Source organism: Salmo salar, chromosome 12 (genome assembly GCF_965601325.2).
Source record: "Salmo salar chromosome 12, fSalSal1, whole genome shotgun sequence".
In the NCBI taxonomy this organism is placed as follows: Eukaryota; Metazoa; Chordata; class Actinopteri; order Salmoniformes; family Salmonidae; genus Salmo; species Salmo salar.
In genome coordinates, this window is record NC_138302.1 from 99,338,772 (window position 1) to 99,365,531 (window position 26,760).

General features: G+C 47.6%; 1 protein-coding gene across 1 annotated transcript in view; it reads left to right on the forward strand.

The window, feature by feature from the left end:
* LOC106566214 (semaphorin-3D) overlaps positions 1–26,760 on the forward strand; it is a 141,121-nt gene that overhangs the window by 45,559 nt on the left and 68,802 nt on the right. Inside the window, exon 2 of the mRNA XM_082959508.1 lies at positions 1,290–1,507. Coding sequence (XP_082815634.1) covers positions 1,366–1,507 — 142 coding nt within the window. The 5' untranslated portion in view covers positions 1,290–1,365. The remainder of the gene's footprint in view (positions 1–1,289; positions 1,508–26,760) is intronic.

The window sequence follows — 26,760 nt, forward strand, 5'->3', positions numbered from 1 at the left end:
ACAGACAGACAGACAGACAGACAGACAGACAGACAGACAGACAGACAGACAGACAGACAGACAGACAGACAGACAGACAGACAGACAGACAGACAGACAGACAGACAGACAGACAGACAGACAGACAGAAGGGTTCTCTCTTCCTTATCTGATCATAAGCTACCTCTTGTCAGTTCATAACTACGCCTGTCTAGCTAAGTTATGAACATAAATGTGACCGACTGCCTCGATTCGGTCTTATGTGGCAAAATTTGAAACTGTGTTTTTTATATTGGGTAAAAGTAGAGACTCAGAGCTACAAAATGCTATATCATACACTGCAGTTGAGGAACACTGGGAAAGGAATTCTGCTTTGAAAGTTGCTAAACTTGTAAACCAACTTTTGAGAAAAAGACCCTTGAATGTTTTGGTACCTACTGGAGAGATCTTCTACACCCATTCAGCATCGCTCACACCCTCTTAAGCCTTAGGTCCACCCATCTCTTTAAGGATTCACATGTGAGGCCATGTACTAAACAGAGTGAGTACGGTAGTGTAGTAAACAACCAAAGATTTCAAGACTAAAAGTGGTAAAAGTAGTAGCCTACAATAAGGACAAACTCCAGGTAAAAAATACACTTTATCTAGTCTTTGGCCTATATCCTAATCTGACTTTGAAAGTGTCCAGATAAAAATATTGTATAATTATTTCATAATTATTAGATGATGTTTACCCAGACACACATGTCTAAATTGATCATGTGAAATAAATGCCATAACCCCCCCTGAGCCACGTCTAACTGGACGGGTCACTATTGTCTAGACATGTTCACATGTTCATGAAATACTATAGATGGCTGTAATCACCCCCAGATACACCTGGCTAATTTGATGGGTCATGTGATCACCTGGCGAAGAGGAGTCTTTTGTTTAGACATGTAGCTAGCTAGCTAAACAATGAACCGGAATAATCCTGACTCATACTACTATCAATACAAACATTGTCATAGCTAACTAGCTAAACAATGGACCATAATCCCAACCCCATAGCTACAGTACAAACGGATTGTCATAGCTAGCTAGCTAAACAATGGACCATAATCCCAACCCCATAGCTACAGTACAAACGGATTGTCATAGCTAGATAACCAACTAGGTTCAATGTTATCTAGCTAGCTAGACTTGCCTAGTTAAATAAAGGTTAAATAAAAAATACATTAAATAAACAAGTTCCTGCTTAGGTCTTCATTTTCAGGAAAAAGCCCTACTTGGACTTGTTTGAAAGTGTTTTTTTTTCTTCTCCATGACAGTTTGCCAACGTTAGAAACTGCTGAGACGATCCACAGGGTGATGTGACAGCAGCGACCACCTGTTCTCACTAAAACGATGAAGATGAGGATCCTGGGGCCAGGGAGGTTCTGTGTTCTGCTGGGTGTTTCCCTCCAACTGCTTCTGTTGCTACCAGACACGTCTTCTACCGCTGCAACCTGGAGCCAGAGTGGACCCCGTCTGCAGCTCTCACACACAGGTTGGTTAGCATCTCATATCCGCTCCTGTTTTACTCTGAGAAACTCTGGTACTTGATGTACTGGGGAGCTCTGGTACTTGGTGTACTGGGGAGCTCTGGTCCTTGGTGTACTGGGGATCTCTGGTCCTTGGTGTACTGGTCCTTGGTGTACTGGGGAGCTCTGGTCCTTGGTGTACTGGGGAGCTCTGGTCCTTGGTGTACTGGGGAGCTCTGGTCCTTGGTGTACTGGGGAGCTCTGGTCCTTGGTGTACTGGGGATCTCTGGTCCTTGGTGTACTGGGGAGCTCTGGTCCTTGGTGTACTGGGGAGCTCTGGTCCTTGGTGTACTGGGGAGCTCTGGTCCTTGGTGTACTGGGGAGCTCTGGTCCTTGGTGTACTGGGGAGCTCTGGTCCTTGGTGTACTGGGGAGCTCTGGTCCTTGAAACGGCAACACTTCTGGTTTTCAATATGGCTTTCTAATTAGGGAATAGGGACTGATTCGTTTAGACAGAGTGGTGGTAATGTCATTGGGGGAAAAGGATGTACAATGCAATTGGGTAGGAATGGCTAAGTGGGATGGGGGGGTTTTATATGATATTGTAAAAAAATCTGTGAAGTAACACCTGCAGTCCTCTGCACGGCGAGCAACAACCTTGTTTTTACAAATGCTGTCGGCATGGCGATCCCCAACACAAATAATTAAACTCCCCTGTGTTTATCAGCAGGAGAGGAGATTATCAACTTTATTTCACCCGATGGGAGAAATTATCTTGAAAATTGTGTTTGTTTTTTAATGAAGTAAGTGACTATCCATGGCATTTGTGTTTGTATTTATTATGGATCCCCACTAGCTGCTGCCAAAGGGTCCAGCAGAATTAAGGCAGTTATACATTTTAAAAACATTACAATATATTCATAACAGATTTCACAACACATTAAGTGTGTGCCCTCAGGCCCCTACTCTACTACCACATAACTATAATGTGTGTGTATAGTGTGTATGTTATCGTGTGTGTGTATGCATGTGTCGATGTTTGTGTTGCTTCATACTCCGATAAGGTATATTTTTATCTGTTTTTTTTTTTAAATCAAATTTTACTTCTTGCATCAGTTACCTGACGTGGCTCTATGTAGTACTGTGCTCCTCACATAGTCTGTTCTGGACTTGGGGACTGTGAAGAGACCTCTGGTGGCATGTCTTGTGGGGTATGAATGGGTGTCTGAGCTGTGTGCTAGTAGTTTAAACAGACAGTTCGGTGCATTCAATATGTCAATACCTCTCATAAATACAAGTAGTGATGAAGTCAATCTCTCCTCCAGTTTGAGCCAGGAGAGATTGACATGAATATTAATGTTAGCTATCTGTGTACATCCAAGGGCCAGCCGTGCTGCCCTGCTTTGAGCCAGTTGCAATTTTCCTAAGTCCCTCTTTGTGGCACCTGACCACACGACTGAACAGTAGTCCAGGTGTGACAAAACTAGGGCCTGTAGGACCTGCCTTGTTGATAGTGTTGTTTAGAAGGCAGAGCAGCGCTTTATTATAGACAGACTTCCCCTCCCATGTTAGCTACTGTTGTATCAATATGTTTTGACCATGAACGTTTACAATCCAGGGTTACTCCAAGCAGTTTAGTCACTTCAACTTGCTCAATTTCCACATTATTAATGACTAGATGTAGTTGAGGTTTAGGGTTTAGTGAAGGATGTGCCCTTGGGAATGGATTGAGGCTGAGTGGGGATATCCAACTCGGAACCCAGGGTAGCGTAAATAAAGCTCTCATCGGCCCCAGAGTCGATGAGGACCCGGAGAGACTTCGACTGGTTCCCCCACAGCAACATGGCATGAAAAGGGATGTGAGTAGGGAGAGAGGAAAAGTTCTGTATGGCCAACAGAGTACTCGCTCCTACCAGTAAGCCTGGTCTTTTAGTGGACAGGTGGAGACGAAATGACAAGTAGTCCCGCAATACAGGCAGCTCTTAGTGTGAAGCCTGTATAGCCGTTCAGCTGGAGAAAGCCTAGCTCTGCCCAGTCGCATAGGTTCGGGAAGAGGTGAACCGGCAGCCTTCGGAGACTATCGGAGAAATTCGGGTAGCCCCGGGTTCTCTCGGCCATGGAGCCGTCAAGGACTTCTTGGACAGCTCGGAGGCGAGATGGAATCCTTGGCCGGGCGAGTGGAATCTCCTCTCCTTTCTTCGTTGCCGGTGTCACCCATCAATCCGAATGGTCAAGGTGATGAGCGAGTCGAGATCCGTCGGTAGTTCTCGGGTCATCCTTTCCTTCCTCAGAAACTCAGTGGAGGAACATGTTGAACAACGAGCTTCCGGGTTGCAGGGACTCTAAGCTGCCAATGTGCGGAAATCCACTGCATAGTCTGCCATACTGCGGGAGCCTTGCCGAAGCTGGAGTAACTTCCGGGCAGCCTGTCTCCCGGAGAATGGAGTATCGAAAACCTTATTTACTTCTATCATGAACTCCTCCCGACTGAAGCATACTGTTGTTCCCATACTGCTGTAGCCCAGGCGCGAGCCCTCCCGACATCAGCATGATGAGGTACGCTATCTTAGAGTGGTCCGAGCAGAAGGAGGAAGTCTGCAACTCAATGATGAGTGAACACTAAGCGAGAAACGCCGGACAGGTGCCTGACTCTCCATCGAAGCACTCCGGGGGGAGGTATGCGGGGTTCCCGGGAAACTGGAGTGACGGCACTGCTACCAGCCAGGTTACTGAGGGGCTGGGGGTTACCGTTGTGGTAGGCTGCCTAGTAGCAACCCACGGATTTGCTCCAACAATGTGTTCAAGGCTTGGTCGTGACGTTCGGCCAAGCTCTGGAACCCTGCCATCAGATCACAAAGCAACTCCTCGTGCATTCCAATGATAGCTTCTTGGGAGGGGAGGACGTTGCGGATCTGGTGGGTCTGTCATGACCAGATCGAACTGTCACGTTTAGGTAAGACCCAGAACGGCAGGCAGTCTCAGGGTCAAGGCAGGCAGGGGTCAATATCCAGAAAGGGCGTAAAGGGACCAGGACGGCTGACAGTCTCAGGGTCAGGGCAGGCAGGGGTCAATAATCCAGAACGGTGGGGTAAAGGTACAAAACGACAGGTAGTCTCAGGGTCAGGCCAGGCAGAATGGTCAATACCGGGAAGGACTGGAAAACAGGAGCAAGAAACAGGCAGGAGCAGGGAAACAAACAGTGCTAGGTTTTGCAAACAAAACAAACTGGCAACAGACAAACAGAGAACACAGGTATAAGTACCCAGGGGATAATGGGCGACACCTGGAGAGGGGTGGAGACAAGTACAAAGACAGGTGAAACAGATCAGGGTGTGACAAGCAGGGTTTTGTAACACCATAACACATTCGTTTTTTTTCCCAGCAACATACTATGATTGATAATGTAAAGGCCTGAAATCTGAAATCTAACCATTACATTTACATTTTAGTCATTTAGCAGACGCTCTTATCCAGAGCGACTTACAGTAGTGAATGCATACATTTCATACATGTTTTCTCCGTACTGGTCCCCCATGGGAATCAAACCCACAACCCTGGCATTGCAAACACCATGCTCTACCAACTGAGCCACACGGGACCCATCAGCGGTGTTGTTGTTGTCTTGTTGTACAGCCAGACTCTCTCCTGGTTTTATAGCCCAGATCCTCAGACAAACAGTAGCAGAATGGGGGAGAACAGAAAAAAACTACTGAACGATTGTTGTAGTGGAGGAAGGAAAGAGGGGATATGGTCTGTTCGGTACAACAGAGGATTTGTACTGTAGGGCCAGGAGATTTAGTAGGTTGCGTGTTTAAAAAGTAGGCATGTTCATGTTAATATCTATGTATTCACAATCTATTACGTAGAACAGGGCTCTTCAACTGGAGGCCCGTGTGCCAAATTTGGCCAATGATTGATTTTATTTGGCCCCCCAAGTTTTTAAAAAACAAAACATTATTTTCACTGTAAAATCTCTAGGCAATCAGCTCAAAGTCATTTTTAACTTAGGAAATATGTTCCCAAAGTATTACGACGCATAAATAGATAAACATACAGCATATCGGATCCAAGTGTAATCGAGGTTTGAAATGATTGTCTAATACTGTATCCATTGGGCTTCTTGTGGTCACTAATCTACTAATTATTTGTAATTATATTCCGGTCCCGTGACCATGTGCTCAAGAAAAAAACAGCCGGTGGCTGAATTTAGTTGGGAACCCCTGATGTAGAGACTTAAACTATGGCCCTGAGTTTTCCTGGTCGTGTCATGCAGTCATTAAGACAGATAAATCATGATGTACTTTTACTGCACAGTTTCATGTCCATCTGTCAAGCTGTGTGGTATAATCTCTCCCTGGAGGGTTGTCTGCTTGTCGGGACAGTAAAGCATTAGTACTATACCTGCTAGGAAAACACGTTCCTCCTCTCTCCTCTCCCTCTCTAATCAGTAACGTCTGTGTGTCTAACAGGCCTGCCTTTTTGTGTGTCTGAAAGGCCTGCCTCTCTGCGTATCAAAAAGGCCTGCCTCTCTGTGTGTCTGAAAGGCCTGCCTCTCTGTGTGTCTGAAAGGCCTGCCTCTCTGTGTGTCTGGAAGGCCTGCCTCTCTGTGTGTCTGAAAGGCCTGCCTCTCTGCATATCAAAAAGGCCTGCCTCTCTGTGTGTCTAACAGGCCTGCCTCTCTGTGTGTCTGAAAGGCCTGCCTCTCTGTGTGTCTGGAAGGCCTGCCTCTCTGTGTGTCTGAAAGGCCTGCCTCTCTGTGTGTCTGAAAGGCCTGCCTCTCTGCATATCAAAAAGGCCTGCCTCTCTGTGTGTCTGAAAGGCCTGCCTCTCTGTGTGTCTGAAAGGCCTGCCTCTCTGCGTGTCTGAAAGGCCTGCCTCTCTGTGTGTCTAACAGGCCTGCCTCTCTGTGTGTCTGAAAGGCCTGCCTCTCTGTGTGTCTGAAAGGCCTGCCTCTCTGCGTGTCTGAAAGGCCTGCCTCTCTGTGTGTCTAACAGGCCTGCCTCTCTGTGTGTCTGAAAGGCCTGCCTCTCTGTGTGTCTAACAGGCCTGCCTCTCTGTGTGTCTGAAAGGCCTGCCTCTCTGTGTGTCTAACAGGCCTGCCTCTCTGTGTGTCTGAAAGGCCTGCCTCTCTGTGTGTCTGAAAGGCCTGCCTCTCTGTGTGTCTAACAGGCCTGCCTCTCTGTGTGTCTAACAGGCCTGCCTCTCTGTGTGTCTGAAAGGCCTGCCTCTCTGTGTGTCTGAAAGGCCTGCCTCTCTGTGTGTCTGAAAGGCCTGCCTCTCTGTGTGTCTAACAGGCCTGCCTCTCTGTGTGTCTAACAGGCCTGCCTCTCTGTGTGTCTGAAAGGCCTGCCTCTCTGCGTGTCTAACAGGCCTGCCTCTCTGTGTGCCTGAAAGGCCTGCCTCTCTGTGTGCCTGAAAGGCCTGCCTCTCTGTGTGTCTGAAAGGCCTGCCTCTCTGTGTGTCTGAAAGGCCTGCCTCTCTGTGTGTCTGAAAGGCCTGCCTCTCTGTGTGTCTAACAGGCCTGCCTCTCTGTGTGTCTGAAAGGCCTGCCCCGCGGTCTCGGCCTGCCCTCGTGTGCCTGAAGGCCGCCCCGGGCCGAGGCCGCCCCGGGCGGGCCTGCCTCTCTGTGTGTCTGAAAGGCCTGCCTCTCTGTGTGTCTGAAAGGCCTGCCTCTCTGTGTGTCTAACAGGCCTGCCTCTCTGTGTGCCTGAAAGGCCTGCCTCTCTGTGTGTCTGAAAGGCCTGCCTCTCTGTGTGTCTGAAAGGCCTGCCTCTCTGTGTGTCTGAAAGGCCTGCCTCTCTGTGTGTCTGAAAGGCCTGCCTCTCTGTGTGTCTAACAGGCCTGCCTCTCTGTGTGTCTGAAAGGCCTGCCTCTCTGTGTGTCTGAAAGGCCTGCCTCTCTGTGTGTCTAACAGGCCTGCCTCTCTGTGTGTCTAACAGGCCTGCCTCTCTGTGTGCCTGAAAGGCCTGCCTCTCTGTGTGCCCTCCTGTTAGCGGTAGATAGTGGAAAGCGGTCAGAGGGTCAGAGGGCTGGAGGATAACACCCTGTCAGTGTGTGTGTGTGTGTGTGTGTGTGATAACACCCTGTCAGCTCCCTCCTCCTTCAGGATGCGTGGTCTAGGCTGGGTTCCTGAGGTCACTCTCTGGGGTTAGCTCTGACATACAGATAGTCAGAGAGAGAGGGCTCTGGGGAGGGAGGGAGGGAGGGAGGGAGGGAGGGAGGGAGGGAGGGAGGGAGGGAGGGAGGGAGGGAGGGAGGCAGGGAGGGAGGGAGGGAGAGATATGACCATATTAGAGACATATAGTTCCCTCAGATTACACGGACGTATAAAGAATTCGAAAACAAATCCAATTTTGATTAACTCCCATATCTATTGGGTGAAATACCACAGTGTGACATCACAGCAGCAAGATTTGTGACCTGTTGCCACAAGAAAAGGGCAACCAGTGAAGAACAAACACCATTGTAAATACAACCCATATTTAAGTTTATTTATTTTCCCTTTTGTACTTTAACTATTTGCACTTCATTACGACACCGTATATAGACATAATATGACATTTGAAAATGTCTTTATTCTTTTGGAACTTTTGTAAGTGTAATTTTTACTGTTAATTTTTGCTTATTTTTTGTTTATGTTTATTTTCCATTTCACTCGCTTTGACAATGTTAACATATGATTCCCATGCCAATAAAGCCCCTTGAGGTAAACTGAATTGAGACAGAGAGGGTGGAGCACATATCCTAGAAAGTCTGGTCAAGGGCTCCTCCTCTGACACCAGATGATTAAACAATGTTTTATGTCTAACCATATTTCTCTGTTTTTGTTGGTCAGTGATACTGATATTAGGAGGGGGGGGGGGGGGGGTGTCATTTAAACTGTGGTGAACTCATTTGAGTTATAAAAGTGAAGCGAACGATTAAACAATTATCGTTCATCGCTGGCAGATCATTTGGGGTGGTGTGTGCGTGAGAAGAGGCAAGGGGTAAAGAGAGGGAGTCGTCTCATGGCACAATGCAGCACCAAGTGTAATGTGTTGTTGTAAAGCTGAACACTGAGAACAATACGAGTCATTTAGATCAACACCTGATGAAGCATATGACTGGAGCCAATCGTAGCACAGCTGAGAAACTATAGAGAGAGAGACCTCGTACAGAATTGACTACTTCCTGCTGCTGGCACCATATTGACGGTTCTGTGTGTTTTTCCTAATGAGCAACATGAAGAATGTGTGTTTGACTGATGTACTGGAAGAGCCCGGGTACGTGCAGTCTAGCTGTGGCATATTGAGCAGAGGCTATCGGAGGTTTATGTGTGTGTGTGTGTGTGTGTGTGTGTGTGTGTGTGTGTGTGTGTGTGTGTGTGTGTGGTGTGTGTGTGTGTGTGTGTGTGTGTGTGTGTGTGTGTGTGTGTGTGTGTGTGTGTGTGTGTGTGTGTGTGTGTGTGTGAGGTAGTGTGTGTGCTTGAGCAGAGGCTGTCGTAAGTGCAGCTGTCAAAATAATAGGAGGAAGTTCACACACATCAGGTCTGTGTTGTTGGTCAGAGACAGAGAGACATGAGGTCTGTGTTGTTGGTCAGAGACAGAGAGACATGAGGTCTGTGTTGTTGGTCAGAGACAGAGAGACATGAGGTCTGTGTTGTTGGTCAGAGACAGAGAGACATGAGGTCTGTGTTGTTGGTCAGAGACAGAGAGACATGAGGTCTGTGTTGTTGGTCAGAGACAGAGAGACATGAGGTCTGTGTTGTTGGTCAGAGACAGAGAGACATGAGGTCTGTGTTGTTGGTCAGAGACAGAGAGACATGAGGTCTGTGTTGTTGGTCAGAGACAGAGAGACATGAGGTCTGTGTTGTTGGTCAGAGACAGAGAGACATGAGGTCTGTGTTGTTGGTCAGAGACAGAGAGACATGAGGTCTGTGTTGTTGGTCAGAGACAGAGAGACATGAGGTCTGTGTTGTTGGTCAGAGACAGAGAGACATGAGGTCTGTGTTGTTGGTCAGAGACAGAGAGACATGAGGTCTGTGTTGTTGGTCAGAGACAGAGAGACATGAGGTCTGTGTTGTTGGTCAGAGACAGAGAGACATGAGGTCTGTGTTGTTGGTCAGAGACAGGGAGACATGAGGTCTGTGTTGTTGGTCAGAGACAGAGAGACATGAGGTCTGTGTTGTTGGTCAGAGACAGAGAGACATGAGGTCTGTGTTGTTGGTCAGAGACAGAGAGACATGAGGTCTGTGTTGTTGGTCAGAGACAGAGAGACATGAGGTCTGTGTTGTTGGTCAGAGACAGAGAGACATGAGGTCTGTGTTGTTGGTCAGAGACAGAGAGACATGAGGTCTGTGTTGTTGGTCAGAGACAGAGAGACATGAGGTCTGTGTTGTTGGTCAGAGACAGAGAGACATGAGGTCTGTGTTGTTGGTCAGAGACAGAGAGACATGAGGTCTGTGTTGTTGGTCAGAGACAGAGAGACATGAGGTCTGTGTTGTTGGTCAGAGACAGAGAGACATGAGGTCTGTGTTGTTGGTCAGAGACAGGGAGACATGAGGTCTGTGTTGTTGGTCAGAGACAGAGAGACATGAGGTCTGTGTTGTTGGTCAGAGACAGAGAGACATGAGGTCTGTGTTGTTGGTCAGAGACAGAGAGACATGAGGTCTGTGTTGTTGGTCAGAGACAGAGAGACATGAGGTCTGTGTTGTTGGTCAGAGACAGAGAGACATGAGGTCTGTGTTGTTGGTCAGAGACAGAGAGACATGAGGTCTGTGTTGTTGGTCAGAGACAGAGAGACATGAGGTCTGTGTTGTTGGTCAGAGACAGAGAGACATGAGGTCTGTGTTGTTGGTCAGAGACAGAGAGACATGAGGTCTGTGTTGTTGGTCAGAGACATGAAGACATGAGGTTTGCGTTGTTGGATGGAAACAGGTAGACATGAGGTCATTGTCCTCCACAGGCCTGTTTACATTGGTCCTAATCCACATTTAAGTCAAACCTCCCCATCAAAAAACACAAAAAAGGGGAATTTCAGTTGAAAAGGTTGCTGTACTGTTCGTGTTAATGTCTATCTGTCGGCAGGGTTTCTGACTTCAGAGGTTAACTTCCAAAAAACAGAGGAATTGAAGCCCACTCAGAGAGAGTAAAAACATATGTCGTAATAATAATGTTTTATCAGTTACACTGCTGACAGTACACACACACACACACACACACACACACACACACACACACACACACACACACACACACACACACACACACACACACACACACACAGTCAACACGTTGCATGGTGAAACAACCATTCAGTGCTCATATCATCATTCACACAGATCTGGTTTCAAACTCTTCTGTCTGGAAGGACTTGGAGTAAAACTATGAATGTTTGGAAGCAAAGTAACTGATGAACCCAGTTTACATAACATACCTACATAACATACCTACATAACATAGCTACATAACAAACCTACATAACATAGCTACATAACATACCTACATAACATACCTACATAACATACCTACATAACATACCTACATAACACACCTACATAACATACCTACTTAACATAGCTACATAACATACCTACATAACATACCTACATAACATACCTACATAACACACCTACATAACACACCTACATAACATACCTACATAACATACCTACATAACACACCTACATAACATACCTACTTAACATAGCTACATAACATACCTACATAACATACCTACATAACACACCTACATAACACACCTACATAACATACCTACATAACATACCTACATAACATACCTACATAACATACCTACATAACACACCTACATAACACACCTACATAACACACCTACATAACATACCTACATAACACACCTACATAACATACCTACATAACATACCTACATAACACACCTACATAACACACCTACATAACTATCAGAGACTCTGGCAGAGTTTTTCCCAGACAACGTAATCCTGGTTAACCCAGAACTAAAGTCTTGTGTAATTGGTCAGATAGTCCATTAAGTTCTGGTACCGTACGTGATAAGAGATAGAATGAGGATCGGAACAGTTCCACCCTCTCTGTTTGCAAGTTATGGGAAAGTCTGTGGGCCAAATTGTTTCCCTCCCCTCCTGAAATTCAAAAAGATGCTAACACCTTTGTTCAAGTAACCAGTGGCAAAAACTCAAGCACCAGAACTAATGTATTTTGTTATCTCCTGCATCTCGTAGTATCAGATCTACGGTACCATTTAATGTATCTAGTCTGTCCACCAGAGATTACTGACAACGTAACACCGGTAAGAAAAAAACTTGGTGTCCTTGCATTTGTGGTATGTGTCAGTGTCGGTCAGTGCCCCCTGAACTCTGACCTCTGTGTCACCGCGGTAATGAGATAAGAGCGAGGGCTGACACAGAGAGCAGTGCTGAGCTGTAGGTCAGCAGGCTAATGAACCTGTCAGAGAACAGAGAGAAAGCAGATGGGTGAAGGCTGTGTGTGTGTGTGTGTGTGTGTGTGTGTGTGTGTGTGTGTGTGTGTGTGTGTGTGTGTGTGTGTGTGTGTGTGTGCGTGCAGGGGGGGTGGCGCTTGGGGTGAAGAATGCTACTAATTAGGGGTGGGTGTCTTGGGGTTGTTTGGTCGGATGTAGGAAAGCTGTGGCTTTCAAACAGATCTGTACAGACACCGACCTTCTTTCCCCTCTCTCCTCTTCCCCCCTCTCTCCACTTCCTCCCTCTCTCCTCTTCTCCCTCTCTCCTCTTCCTCCCCCTCTCCTCTTCTCCCTCTCTCCTCTTCCTCCCTCTCTCCTCTTCCTCCATCTCTCCTCTTCCCCCTCTCTCCTCTTCCTCCCTCTCTCCACTTCCTCCCTCTCTCCTCTTCCCCCTCTCTCCTCTTCCTCCCTCTCTCCTCTTCCTCCCTCTCTCCTCTTCCCCCTCTCTCCTCTTCCTCCCTCTCTCCTCTTCCCCCTCTCTCCTCTTCCTCCCTCTCTCCACTTCCTCCCTCTCTCCTCTTCCCCCTCTCTCCTCTTCTCCCTCTCTCCTCTTCCTCCCTCTCTCCTCTTCCTCCCTCTCTCCTCTTCCTCCCTCTCTCCTCTTTCCCCTCTATCCTCTAATCCTTTCCTTCCCCTCTCTTCATCCTCTCTTTATCTTTTCTTCTGTCCTGTACTTTATGTAACTCTCAGATAGATAAGAGATAGCAGACAATGGTAAATGATGGTAAGTGATTGTGAGTGATGGTAGTGATGGTAGTGATGTTGGGTGATGGTGAGTGATGGTAGTGATGGTAGTGATGTTGGGGGATGGTGAGTGATGGTAGTGATGTTGGGTGATGGTAGTGATGGTAGTGATGTTGGGTGATGGTAGTGATGGTAGTGATGGTAGTGATGGTGAGTGATGGTAGTGATGGTAGTGATGGTAGTGATGGTGAGCAATGGTAGTGATGGTAGTGATGGTAGTGATGTTGGGTGATGGTGAGTGATGGTAGTGATGGTAGTGATGGTAGTGATGGTAGTGATGTTGGGTGATGGTGAGTGATGGTAGTGATGTTGAGTGATGGTGGTGATGGTAGTGATGTTGGGTGATGGTGAGTGATGGTAGTGATTGTGAGTTATGGTTGTGATGGTAAGTGATGTGATTGATGATCGTGATGGTAAGTGATTCTAGTGATTCTAGTGATGGTAGAGATAGTGAGTGATGTTGGGTGATGGTGAGTGATGGTAGTGATGGTGAGTGATGGTAGTGATGGTGAGTGATGTTAGTGATGGTGAGTGATGGTAGTGATGGTAGTGATGGTGAGTGATGTTAGGTGATGGTGAGTGATGGTAGTGATGGTAGTGATAGTGAGTGATGGTAAGTGATGGTGAGTGATGGTAAGTGATGGTGAGTGATGGTGATGGTAGTGATGGTAAGTGATGGTGATTGATGGTCTTGATGGTAAGTGATTCTAGTGATGGTGAGTGATGGTCGTGATCGTAGAGATAGTGAGTGATGTTGGGTGATGGTGAGTGATGTTAGGTGATGGTGAGTGATGGTAGTTATTCTAGTGATGGTAGTGAATGTGAGTGATGGTAGTGATTGTGAGTGATGGTGGGTGATGGTGAGTGATGGTAGTTATTCTAGTGATGGTAGTGATTGTGAGTGATGGTAGTGATGGTAGGTGATGGTAGTTATTCTAGTGATGGTAGTTATTCTAGTGATGGTAGTGATGGTAGTGATTGTGAGTGAGGGTAATGATTGTGAGTGAAGGTAGTGATGGTAGTGATGGTAGGTGATGGTGAGTGATGGTAAGTGACGGTGAGTGATAGTGAGTGATGGTGAGTCATGGTGAGTGATGATAGTGATGGTGAGTGATGGTAGTGATGGTAAGTGTTGGTAAGTGATGGTAATGATTGTGAGTGAAGGTAGTGATGGTAGTGATGGTGGGTGATGGTGAGTGATGATGAGTAATGGTAATTGATAGCAAGTGATAGCATGTGGTGGTAAGTGATAGTAAGTGATAGTGAGTGATTGTGAGTGATGGTGAGTGATGGTCAGTGGTGGTGAGTGATGGTCGTGATGGTAGTGATGGTAGTTGATGGTGGGTGATGACCAGTGATGGTGAGTGATGGTGAGTGATAGTCAGTGGTGGTGAGTGATGGTCGTGATGGTAGTTGATGGTGGGTGATGACCAGTGATGGTGAGGGATGGTGGGTCTATCTGTGTTGGATCAGGGGGAGTGTTCTGGGTTGGCTGACACTACTCCTACCTCTGATTCTCTCTCTCTCTCTCCCTGCACCCCATCTCTCTCTCTCTCTCTCCCTGCACCCCATCTCTCTCTCTCTCTCTCCCTGCACCCCATCTCTCTCTCCCTCACTATCTCTTCGTCTCTCTCTGCACCCCATAGGGGCATCAGGGGGGTTTGGTTTTGAGACACACACACACACACACACACACACACACACACACACACACACACACACACACACACACACACACACACACACACACACACACACACACACACACACACACACCATCGTCTGAAACCGGAGTATTAACCACAGAACCTTACCTCTCTTTTCCACTGAAACAATCTCTACAAAGTTTTTCGTCCAAGACACAACAGCAGTATGACCAAACTGTCTCTGACTGAACCGCGGGAAATACCCATGATCATGGAATTATTATGTCATTCATTCCACTGTGATACTTCTTGGAAAACACTGTTCCTCCAGAGGAGAAATAACTATTTTGAAGAGAATGTGTGATTGAGGAGGAGAGAGAGGGGGAGAGAGAGAGAGAGAGAGAGAGAGAGCAAGGGGTGGGGTAGGGAGAGAGAGAAAAAGAATGCGAGACAGAAAGAGAAAGAGACAGAGAGAGAAAGAGACAGATAGAGAAAGAGACAGAGAGAGAGAAAGAGACAGAGAGAGAAAGAGACAGAGAGAGAGAAAGAGACAGAGAGAGAAAGAGACAGATAGAGAAAGAGACAGAGAGAGAAAGAGACAGAGAGAGAAAGAGACAGATAGAGAAAGAGACAGAGAGAGAAAGAGACAGATAGAGAAAGAGACAGAGAGAAAGAGACAGATAGAGAAAGAGACAGAGAGAGAGAAAGAGACAGATAGAGAAAGAGACAGAGAGAGAGAAGGAGACAGAGAGAGAGAAAGAGACAGATAGAGAAAGAGACAGAGAGAGAAAGAGACAGAGAGAGAAAGAGACAGAGAGAGAGAAAGAGACAGAGAGAGAGAAGGAGACAGAGAGAGAGAAAGAGACAGATAGTGGTTTAAATCCTCATGGAATGACGGCCCTCACAGAGAACAACCTCCCCATCAGGGCCTCTGTAGTAGGGACCTGGTGTGTCAGTGGAACAGAGTGCATCAACCCTCCCAGTCTCTGTTACTAAATGCACAGCGGAAACAAAGAGACATGACAAAAGGAAAAATGGGAAGAATGTAGCAACTTGCACGTGGAGTCTACTCAAGGACCCTTGACAAGCCCTCCAACCGTGATGCTTTCAGTGTAGGGTAGAAAGGGAGAATTAAGCCTTTAGGATGGATGTACATAGAGTCTGTCTGTCTGTCTGTCTGTCTGTCTGTCTGTCTGTCTGTCTGTCTGTCTGTCTGTCTGTCTGTCTGTCTGTCTGTCTGTCTGTCTGTCTGTCTGTCTGTCTGTCTGTCTGTCTGTCTGTCTGTCTGTCTGTCTGTCTGTCTGTCTGTCTGTCTGTCTGTGTGCGTTAAATGACCATACATCTCTTTAGTACAGCGAGGTCCCAGGAAGTCACTGCATCGCCACAAATCACAATGTAATTGGGTTCAACCCTGGTGTAAGGGAACACTGTCTGTGTTAACTATGATTAATCAGCCAACAGCAGGACGGGTAACCTCTCGGTCTGCTGAAGCAACATGCGAATGGGTATATATTATAATGGGAGAGATGACAGAGAGGGGTAAAACCTCACTGAAACATAGTGGTAATACCTCACTGAAACATAGTGGTAATATATTCATGATACCTCACTGAAACATAGTGGTAATATATGAATCATACCTCACTGAAACATAGTGGTAATATATTCATGATACCTCACTGAAACATAGTGGTAATATATTCATGATACCTCACTGAAACATATTGGTAATGTATTCATGATACCTCACTGAAACATAGTGGTAATACCTTACTGAAACATAGCGGTAATGTATTCATGATACCTCACTGAAACATATTGGTAATGTATTCATGATACCTCACTGAAACATAGTGGTAATACCTCACTGAAACATAGTGGTAATATATTCATGATACCTCACTGAAACATATTGGTAATATATTCATGGTACCTCACTGAAACATAGTGGTAATATATTCATGATACCTCACTGAAACATAGTGGTAATACCTCACTGAAACATAGTGGTAATATATTCATGATACCTCACTGAAACATATTGGTAATGTATTCATGATACCTCACTGAAACATAGTGGTAATACCTTACTGAAACATAGCGGTAATGTATTCATGATACCTCACTGAAACATATTGGTAATGTATTCATGATACCTCACTGAAACATAGTGGTAATACCTCACTGAAACATAGTGGTAATATATTCATGATACCTCACTGAAACATATTGGTAATATATTCATGGTACCTCACTGAAACATAGTGGTAATATATTCATGATACCTCACTGAAACATAGTGGTAAAACCTCACTGAAACATAGTGGTAATATATTCATGGTACCTCACTGAAAAATAGTGGTAATATATGCATGATACCTCACTGAAACATAGTGGAAATATATTCATGGTACCTCACTGAAACATAGTGGTAATATATTCATGATACCTCACTGAAACATAGTGGTAATACCTCACTGAAACATTGAGGTAATACCTCACTGAAAGATATTGGTAATATATTCATGATACCTCACTGAAACATAGTGGTAATATATTCATGATACCCCACTGAAACATAGTGGTAATACCTCACTGAAACATAGTGGTGATATATTCATGATAACCCACTAAAACATAGTGGTAATATATTCATGGTACCTCACTGAAACATAGTGGTAATATATTCATGATACCTCACTGAAACATATTGGTTATACCTCACTGAAACATAGTGGTAATATATTCATGATACCTCACTGAAACATAGTGGTAATATATTCATGGTACCTCACTGAAACATAGTGGTAATATATTCATGATACCTCACTGAAACATAGTGGTAATATATTCATGATACCTCACTGAAACATAGTGGTAATATATTCATGGTACCTCACTGAAACATAGTGGTAATATATTCATGATACCTCACTGAAACATATTGGTAATACCTCACTGAAACATAGTGGTAATATATTCATGATACCTCACTGAAACATAGTGGTAATATATTCATGATGACTTCCCATATAAGCAGTGGTGTAAAGTACTTAAGTAAAATACTTGAAAGTACTACTTAAGTAGTTTTTTGGGGTATCTGGGCTTTACTTTATTATTTTAACTTTAACTTTTTCCTCCATATATTTTCCCTGACACCCAAAAGTACTCGTTACATGTTTTATGCTTAGCAGGACAGGAAAAAGGTCCAATTCACACACATATCAAGAGAACATCCCTGGTCATCCCTACTGCCTCTGATCTGGAGGACTCACTAAACACAAATGCTTCGTTGGTAAATGATGTCTGAGTGTTGGAGTGTGCCCCTAGCTATCTATAAATGATGTCTGAGTGTTGGAGTGTGCCCCTGGATATCTATAAATGATGTCTGAGTGTTGGAGTGTGCCCCTGGCTATCTGTAAATGATGTCTGAGTGTTGGAGTGCGCCCCTGGCTATCTGTAAATGATGTCTGAGTGTTGGAGTGTGCCCCTGGCTATCTATAAATGATGTCTGAGTGTTGGAGTGTGCCCCTGGCTATCTATAAATGATGTCTGAGTGTTGGAGTGTGCCCCTGGATATCGATAAATGATGTCTGAGTGTTGGAGTGTGCCCCTGGCTATCTGTAAATGATGTCTGAGTGTTGGAGTGCGCCCCTGGCTATCTGTAAATGATGTCTGAGTGTTGGAGTGTGCCCCTGGCTATCTGTAAATTATATCTGAGTGTTGGAGTGCGCCCCTGGCCATCTGTAAATGATGTCTGAGTGTTGGAGTGTGACCCTGGCTATCTATAAATGATGTCTAAGTGTTGGAGTGCGCCCCTGGCTATCTATAAATGATGTCTGAGTGTTGGAGTGTGACCCTGGCTATCTATAAATGATGTCTGAGTGTTGGAGTGTGCCCCTGGCTATCTGTAAATTATGTCTGAGTGTTGGAGTGCGCCCCTGGCTATCTGTAAATGATATCTGAGTGTTGGAGTGCGCCCCTGGCTATCTATAAATGATGTCTGAGTGTTGGAGTGTGACCCTGGCTATCTATAAATGATGTCTGAGTGTTGGAGTGCGCCCCTGGCTATCTGTAAATGATGTCTGAGTGTTGGAGTGTGACCCTGGCTATCTATAAATGATGTCTGAGTGTTGGAGTGCGCCCCTGGCTATCTATAAATGATGTCTGAGTGTTGGAGTGTGACCCTGGCTATCTATAAATGATGTCTGAGTGTTGGAGTGTGCCCCTGGCTATCTGTTAATTATGTCTGAGTGTTGGAGTGCGCCCCTGGCTATCTGTAAATGATGTCTGAGTGTTGGAGTGTGCCCCTGGCTATCTGTAAATGATATCTGAGTGTTGGAGTGCGCCCCTGGCCATCTGTAAATGATGTCTGAGTGTTGGAGTGTGACCCTGGCTATCTATAAATGATGTCTAAGTGTTGGAGTGCGCCCCTGGCTATCTATAAATGATGTCTGAGTGTTGGAGTGTGACCCTGGCTATCTATAAATGATGTCTGAGTGTTGGAGTGTGCCCCTGGCTATCTGTAAATTATGTCTGAGTGTTGGAGTGCGCCCCTGGCTATCTGTAAATGATATCTGAGTGTTGGAGTGCGCCCCTGGCTATCTATAAATGATGTCTGAGTGTTGGAGTGTGACCCTGGCTATCTATAAATGATGTCTGAGTGTTGGAGTGCGCCCCTGGCTATCTGTAAATGATGTCTGAGTGTTGGAGTGTGACCCTGGCTATCTATAAATGATGTCTGAGTGTTGGAGTGCGCCCCTGGCTATCTATAAATGATGTCTGAGTGTTGGAGTGTGACCCTGGCTATCTGTTAATTATGTCTGAGTGTTGGAGTGCGCCCCTGGCTATCTGTAAATGATATCTGAGTGTTGGAGTGCGCCCCTGGCTATCTATAAATGATGTCTGAGTGTTGGAGTGTGACCCTGGCTATCTATAAATGATGTCTGAGTGTTGGAGTGTGCCCCTGGCTATCTGTAAATGATATCTGAGTGTTGGAGTGCGCCCCTGGCTATCTATAAATGATGTCTGAGTGTTGGAGTGCGCCCCTGGCTATCTGTAAATGATGTCTGAGTGTTGGAGTGTGCCCCTGGCTATCCGTAAATTATGTCTGAGTGTTGGAGTGCGCCCCTGGCTATATGTAAATGATGTCTGAGTGTTGGAGTCAGAGGCTGAACAATCTGATGGGCTGCCAGCACTTTAAGGAGACATACATAAATATTACCTCAATTACCTCGACTAACCTTCGACTATAGCCTTCCCTGTAGCTCAGTTGGTAGAGCATGGTGTTTGCAACACCAGGGTTGTGGGTTCGATTCCCACGGGGGGCCAGCACCGAAAAAAAATGTATGAAATGTATGCATTCACTACTGTAAGTCGCTCTGGATAAGAGCGTCTGCTAAATGACTAAAATGTAAAATGTAACCGTTGCCCCCTCACATTGACTCTGTACTGGTACCTCCCTGTATATAGCCTGTTATTTTACTGCTGCTCTTTAATTATTAGTTACTTTTTTAAATTATTTTTTTACTTATCTATTTTTTTACTTAACACTTATTTTCTTAAAACTGCATTGTCGGTTTAGTAAGTAAGCATAAGGTCTACTACACCTGTTGTATTCGGCACATGTGACAATTACAATTTGATTAGACTCCACAACACAGATACTCTGTGTGAGTCTCAAATGGCACCCTTGTCCCTATGTAGTACACTACTTTTGACCATATCCTTAGGGGACCTGGTCAAAAGTAGTGCACTAAATTTGGGAATAGGGTATCATTTGAGACTCAACCACTGTATGTAGGTACCAATCACTAACCTCGGATGACAGCAGACATCTCCTACATCATATTTAAAAAAAAATAAAGACTTTTACCAGAAGTTGATCTCTGTTGATGATTGATAAGAGCTGTTATTGCTCAGTAGTAACATGTTATTGATCTGTAGGAGATGATTTTAACAGAGATGTCAAGCAGCGATGTACAAGAAGAGAAGAATTCTGAATTATTTTTTATTAAGCCGTCATTTAAAGTGTTTAGGAAAGGTTTCCGTGGAAGCCTGTATTAATTAACCTCAAACAGTATATCTTACATTTATATCACCGTAAAACAATAAAATGAAAACTTTCGCAATTACAAGTTGGAAAGGCATCAAAGCCAATCAAAGTTACCTTTTTGTTTATTTATTTAAAATCTGGAGGTATTGAGTAGACACCGGATTCCATGCTGAGAGAAAGGACAGATGGCTTGGTTTGGCTGGGGAGAGAGACACGATGCTAGGAGCTAACACTGGGGAGAGAGACACGATGCTAGGAGCTAACACTGGGGAGAGAGACACGATGCTAGGAGCTAACACTGGGGAGAGAGACATGATGCTAGGAGCTAACACTGGGTCTCAGCTGGGGAGAGAGACATGATGCTAGGAGCTAACACTGGGGAGAGAGACACGATGCTAGGAGCTAACACTGGGTCTCAGCTGGGGAGAGAGACACGATGCTAGGGGCTAACACTGGGTCTCAGCTGGGGAGAGAGACACGATGCTAGGGGCTAACACTGGGTCTCAGCTGGGGAGAGAGACATGATGCTAGGAGCTAACACTGGGGAGAGAGACACGATGCTAGGAGCTAACACTGGGGAGAGAGACACGATGCTAGGAGCTAACACTGGGTCTCAGCTGGGGAGAGAGACACGATGCTAGGAGCTAACACTGGGGAGAGAGACACGATGCTAGGGGCTAACACTGGGGAGAGAGACACGATGCTAGGAGCTAACACTGGGGAGAGAGACATGATGCTAGGAGCTAACACTGGGGAGAGAGACACGATGCTAGGAGCTAACACTGGGTCTCAGCTGGGGAGAGAGACACGATGCTAGGGGCTAACACTGGGTCTCAGCTGGGGAGAGAGACACGATGCTAGGGGCTAACACTGGGTCTCAGCTGGGGAGAGAGACACGATGCTAGGAGCTAACACTGGGTCTCAGCTGGGGAGAGAGACACGATGCTAGGAGCTAACACTGGGGAGAGAGACACGATGCTAGGGGCTAACACTGGGGAGAGAGACACGATGCTAGGAGCTAACACTGGGGAGAGAGACATGATGCTAGGAGCTAACACTGGGTCTCAGCTGGGGAGAGAGACATGATGCTAGGAGCTAACACTGGGGAGAGAGACACGATGCTAGGAGCTAACACTGGGTCTCAGCTGGGGAGAGAGACACGATGCTAGGGGCTAACACTGGGTCTCAGCTGGGGAGAGAGACACGATGCTAGGGGCTAACACTGGGTCTCAGCTGGGGAGAGAGACATGATGCTAGGAGCTAACACTGGGGAGAGAGACACGATGCTAGGGGCTAACACTGGGTCTCAGCTGGGGAGAGAGACATGATGCTAGGAGCTAACACTGGGGAGAGAGACATGATGCTAGGAGCTAACACTGGGTCTCAGCTGGGGAGAGAGACACGATGCTAGGAGCTAACACTGGGTCTCAGCTGGGGAGAGAGACATGATGCTAGGGGCTAACACTGGGTCTCAGCTGGGGAGAGAGACATGATGCTAGGAGCTAACACTGGGTCTCAGCTGGGGAGAGAGACATGATGCTAGGAGCTAACACTGGGGAGAGAGACACGATGCTAGGAGCTAACACTGGGTCTCAGCTGGGGAGAGAGACACGATGCTAGGGGCTAACACTGGGTCTCAGCTGGGGAGAGAGACACGATGCTAGGGGCTAACACTGGGTCTCAGCTGGAGAGAGAGACATGATGCTAGGAGCTAACACTGGGGAGAGAGACACGATGCTAGGGGCTAACACTGGGTCTCAGCTGGGGAGAGAGACATGATGCTAGGAGCTAACACTGGGGAGAGAGACATGATGCTAGGAGCTAACACTGGGTCTCAGCTGGGGAGAGAGACACGATGCTAGGAGCTAACACTGGGTCTCAGCTGGGGAGAGAGACATGATGCTAGGGGCTAACACTGGGTCTCAGCTGGGGAGAGAGACATGATGCTAGGAGCTAACACTGGGTCTCAGCTGGGGAGAGAGACATGATGCTAGGAGCTAACACTGGGGAGAGAGACATGATGCTAGGGGCTAACACTGGGGAGAGAGACATGATGCTAGGGGCTAACACTGGGTCTCAGCTGGGGAGAGAGACACGATTCTAGGAGCTAACACTGGGGAGAGAGACACGATGCTAGGAGCTAACACTGGGGAGAGAGACACGATGCTAGGAGCTAACACTGGGTCTCAGCTGGGGAGAGAGACACGATGCTAGGAGCTAACACTGGGGAGAGAGACACGATGCTAGGAGCTAACACTGGGTCTCAGCTGGGGAGAGAGACACGATGCTAGGAGCTAACACTGAGGAGAGAGACACGATGCTAGGAGCTAACACTGGGGAGAGAGACACGATGCTAGGAGCTAACACTGGGGAGAGAGACACGATGCTAGGAGCTAACACTGGGGAGAGAGACATGATGCTAGGAGCTAACACTGGGTCTCAGCTGGGGAGAGAGACACGATGCTAGGAGCTAACACTGGGTCTCAGCTGGGGAGAGAGACATGATGCTAGGAGCTAACACTGGGTCTCAGCTGGGGAGAGAGACATGATGCTAGGAGCTAACACTGGGGAGAGAGACATGATGCTAGGGGCTAACACTGGGGAGAGAGACATGATGCTAGGAGCTAACACTGGGGAGAGAGACATGATGCTAGGAGCTAACACTGGGGAGAGAGACATGATGCTAGGGGCTAACACTGGGTCTCAGCTGGGGAGAGAGACATGATGCTAGGAGCTAACACTGGGTCTCAGCTGGGGAGAGAGACATGATGCTAGGAGCTAACACTGGGGAGAGAGACATGATGCTAGGAGCTAACACTGGGTCTCAGCTGGGGAGAGAGACACGATGCTAGGAGCTAACACTGGGTCTCAGCTGGGGAGAGAGACATGATGCTAGGGGCTAACACTGGGTCTCAGCTGGGGAGAGAGACATGATGCTAGGAGCTAACACTGGGGAGAGAGACATGATGCTAGGGGCTAACACTGGGGAGAGAGACATGATGCTAGGAGCTAACACTGGGGAGAGAGACATGATGCTAGGAGCTAACACTGGGGAGAGAGACATGATGCTAGGGGCTAACACTGGGTCTCAGCTGGGGAGAGAGACATGATGCTAGGGGCTAACACTGGGTCTCAGCTGGGGAGAGAGACATGATGCTAGGAGCTAACACTGGGTCTCAGCTGGGGAGAGAGACATGATGCTAGGAGCTAACACTGGGGAGAGAGACATGATGCTAGGGGCTAACACTGGGTCGCAGCTGGGGAGAGAGACACGATGCTAGGAGCTAACACTGGGGAGAGAGACATGATGCTAGCGGCTAACACTGGGTCGCAGCTGGGGAGAGAGACACGATGCTAGGAGCTAACACTGGGGAGAGAGACATGATGCTAGGAGCTAACACTGGGGAGAGAGACATGATGCTAGGAGCTAACACTGGGTCTCAGCTGGGGAGAGAGACATGATGCTAGGGGCTAACACTGGGTCGCAGCTGAGGAGAGAGACATGATGCTAGGAGCTAACACTGGGGAGAGAGACACGATGCTAGGAGCTAACACTGGGGAGAGAGACACGATGCTAGGAGCTAACACTGGGGAGAGAGACATGATGCTAGGAGCTAACACTGGGTCTCAGCTGGGGAGAGAGACATGATGCTAGGAGCTAACACTGGGGAGAGAGACACGATGCTAGGAGCTAACACTGGGTCTCAGCTGGGGAGAGAGACACGATGCTAGGGGCTAACACTGGGTCTCAGCTGGGGAGAGAGACACGATGCTAGGGGCTAACACTGGGTCTCAGCTGGGGAGAGAGACATGATGCTAGGAGCTAACACTGGGGAGAGAGACACGATGCTAGGAGCTAACACTGGGGAGAGAGACACGATGCTAGGAGCTAACACTGGGTCTCAGCTGGGGAGAGAGACACGATGCTAGGAGCTAACACTGGGGAGAGAGACACGATGCTAGGGGCTAACACTGGGGAGAGAGACACGATGCTAGGAGCTAACACTGGGGAGAGAGACATGATGCTAGGAGCTAACACTGGGGAGAGAGACACGATGCTAGGAGCTAACACTGGGTCTCAGCTGGGGAGAGAGACACGATGCTAGGGGCTAACACTGGGTCTCAGCTGGGGAGAGAGACACGATGCTAGGGGCTAACACTGGGTCTCAGCTGGGGAGAGAGACACGATGCTAGGAGCTAACACTGGGTCTCAGCTGGGGAGAGAGACACGATGCTAGGAGCTAACACTGGGGAGAGAGACACGATGCTAGGGGCTAACACTGGGGAGAGAGACACGATGCTAGGAGCTAACACTGGGGAGAGAGACATGATGCTAGGAGCTAACACTGGGTCTCAGCTGGGGAGAGAGACATGATGCTAGGAGCTAACACTGGGGAGAGAGACACGATGCTAGGAGCTAACACTGGGTCTCAGCTGGGGAGAGAGACACGATGCTAGGGGCTAACACTGGGTCTCAGCTGGGGAGAGAGACACGATGCTAGGGGCTAACACTGGGTCTCAGCTGGGGAGAGAGACATGATGCTAGGAGCTAACACTGGGGAGAGAGACACGATGCTAGGGGCTAACACTGGGTCTCAGCTGGGGAGAGAGACATGATGCTAGGAGCTAACACTGGGGAGAGAGACATGATGCTAGGAGCTAACACTGGGTCTCAGCTGGGGAGAGAGACACGATGCTAGGAGCTAACACTGGGTCTCAGCTGGGGAGAGAGACATGATGCTAGGGGCTAACACTGGGTCTCAGCTGGGGAGAGAGACATGATGCTAGGAGCTAACACTGGGTCTCAGCTGGGGAGAGAGACATGATGCTAGGAGCTAACACTGGGGAGAGAGACATGATGCTAGGGGCTAACACTGGGGAGAGAGACATGATGCTAGGGGCTAACACTGGGTCTCAGCTGGGGAGAGAGACACGATTCTAGGAGCTAACACTGGGGAGAGAGACACGATGCTAGGAGCTAACACTGGGGAGAGAGACACGATGCTAGGAGCTAACACTGGGTCTCAGCTGGGGAGAGAGACACGATGCTAGGAGCTAACACTGGGGAGAGAGACACGATGCTAGGAGCTAACACTGGGTCTCAGCTGGGGAGAGAGACACGATGCTAGGAGCTAACACTGAGGAGAGAGACACGATGCTAGGAGCTAACACTGGGGAGAGAGACACGATGCTAGGAGCTAACACTGGGGAGAGAGACACGATGCTAGGAGCTAACACTGGGGAGAGAGACATGATGCTAGGAGCTAACACTGGGTCTCAGCTGGGGAGAGAGACACGATGCTAGGAGCTAACACTGGGTCTCAGCTGGGGAGAGAGACATGATGCTAGGAGCTAACACTGGGTCTCAGCTGGGGAGAGAGACATGATGCTAGGAGCTAACACTGGGGAGAGAGACATGATGCTAGGGGCTAACACTGGGGAGAGAGACATGATGCTAGGAGCTAACACTGGGGAGAGAGACATGATGCTAGGAGCTAACACTGGGGAGAGAGACATGATGCTAGGGGCTAACACTGGGTCTCAGCTGGGGAGAGAGACATGATGCTAGGAGCTAACACTGGGTCTCAGCTGGGGAGAGAGACATGATGCTAGGAGCTAACACTGGGGGGAGAGACATGATGCTAGGAGCTAACACTGGGTCTCAGCTGGGGAGAGAGACACGATGCTAGGAGCTAACACTGGGTCTCAGCTGGGGAGAGAGACATGATGCTAGGGGCTAACACTGGGTCTCAGCTGGGGAGAGAGACATGATGCTAGGAGCTAACACTGGGGAGAGAGACATGATGCTAGGGGCTAACACTGGGGAGAGAGACATGATGCTAGGAGCTAACACTGGGGAGAGAGACATGATGCTAGGAGCTAACACTGGGGAGAGAGACATGATGCTAGGGGCTAACACTGGGTCTCAGCTGGGGAGAGAGACATGATGCTAGGGGCTAACACTGGGTCTCAGCTGGGGAGAGAGACATGATGCTAGGAGCTAACACTGGGTCTCAGCTGGGGAGAGAGACATGATGCTAGGGGCTAACACTGGGTCGCAGCTGGGGAGAGAGACACGATGCTAGGAGCTAACACTGGGGAGAGAGACATGATGCTAGCGGCTAACACTGGGTCGCAGCTGGGGAGAGAGACACGATGCTAGGAGCTAACACTGGGGAGAGAGACATGATGCTAGGAGCTAACACTGGGTCTCAGCTGGGGAGAGAGACATGATGCTAGGAGCTAACACTGGGTCTCAGCTGGGGAGAGAGACATGATGCTAGGGGCTAACACTGGGGAGAGAGACACGATGCTAGGGGCTAACACTGGGTCTCAGCTGGGGAGAGAGACACGATGCTAGG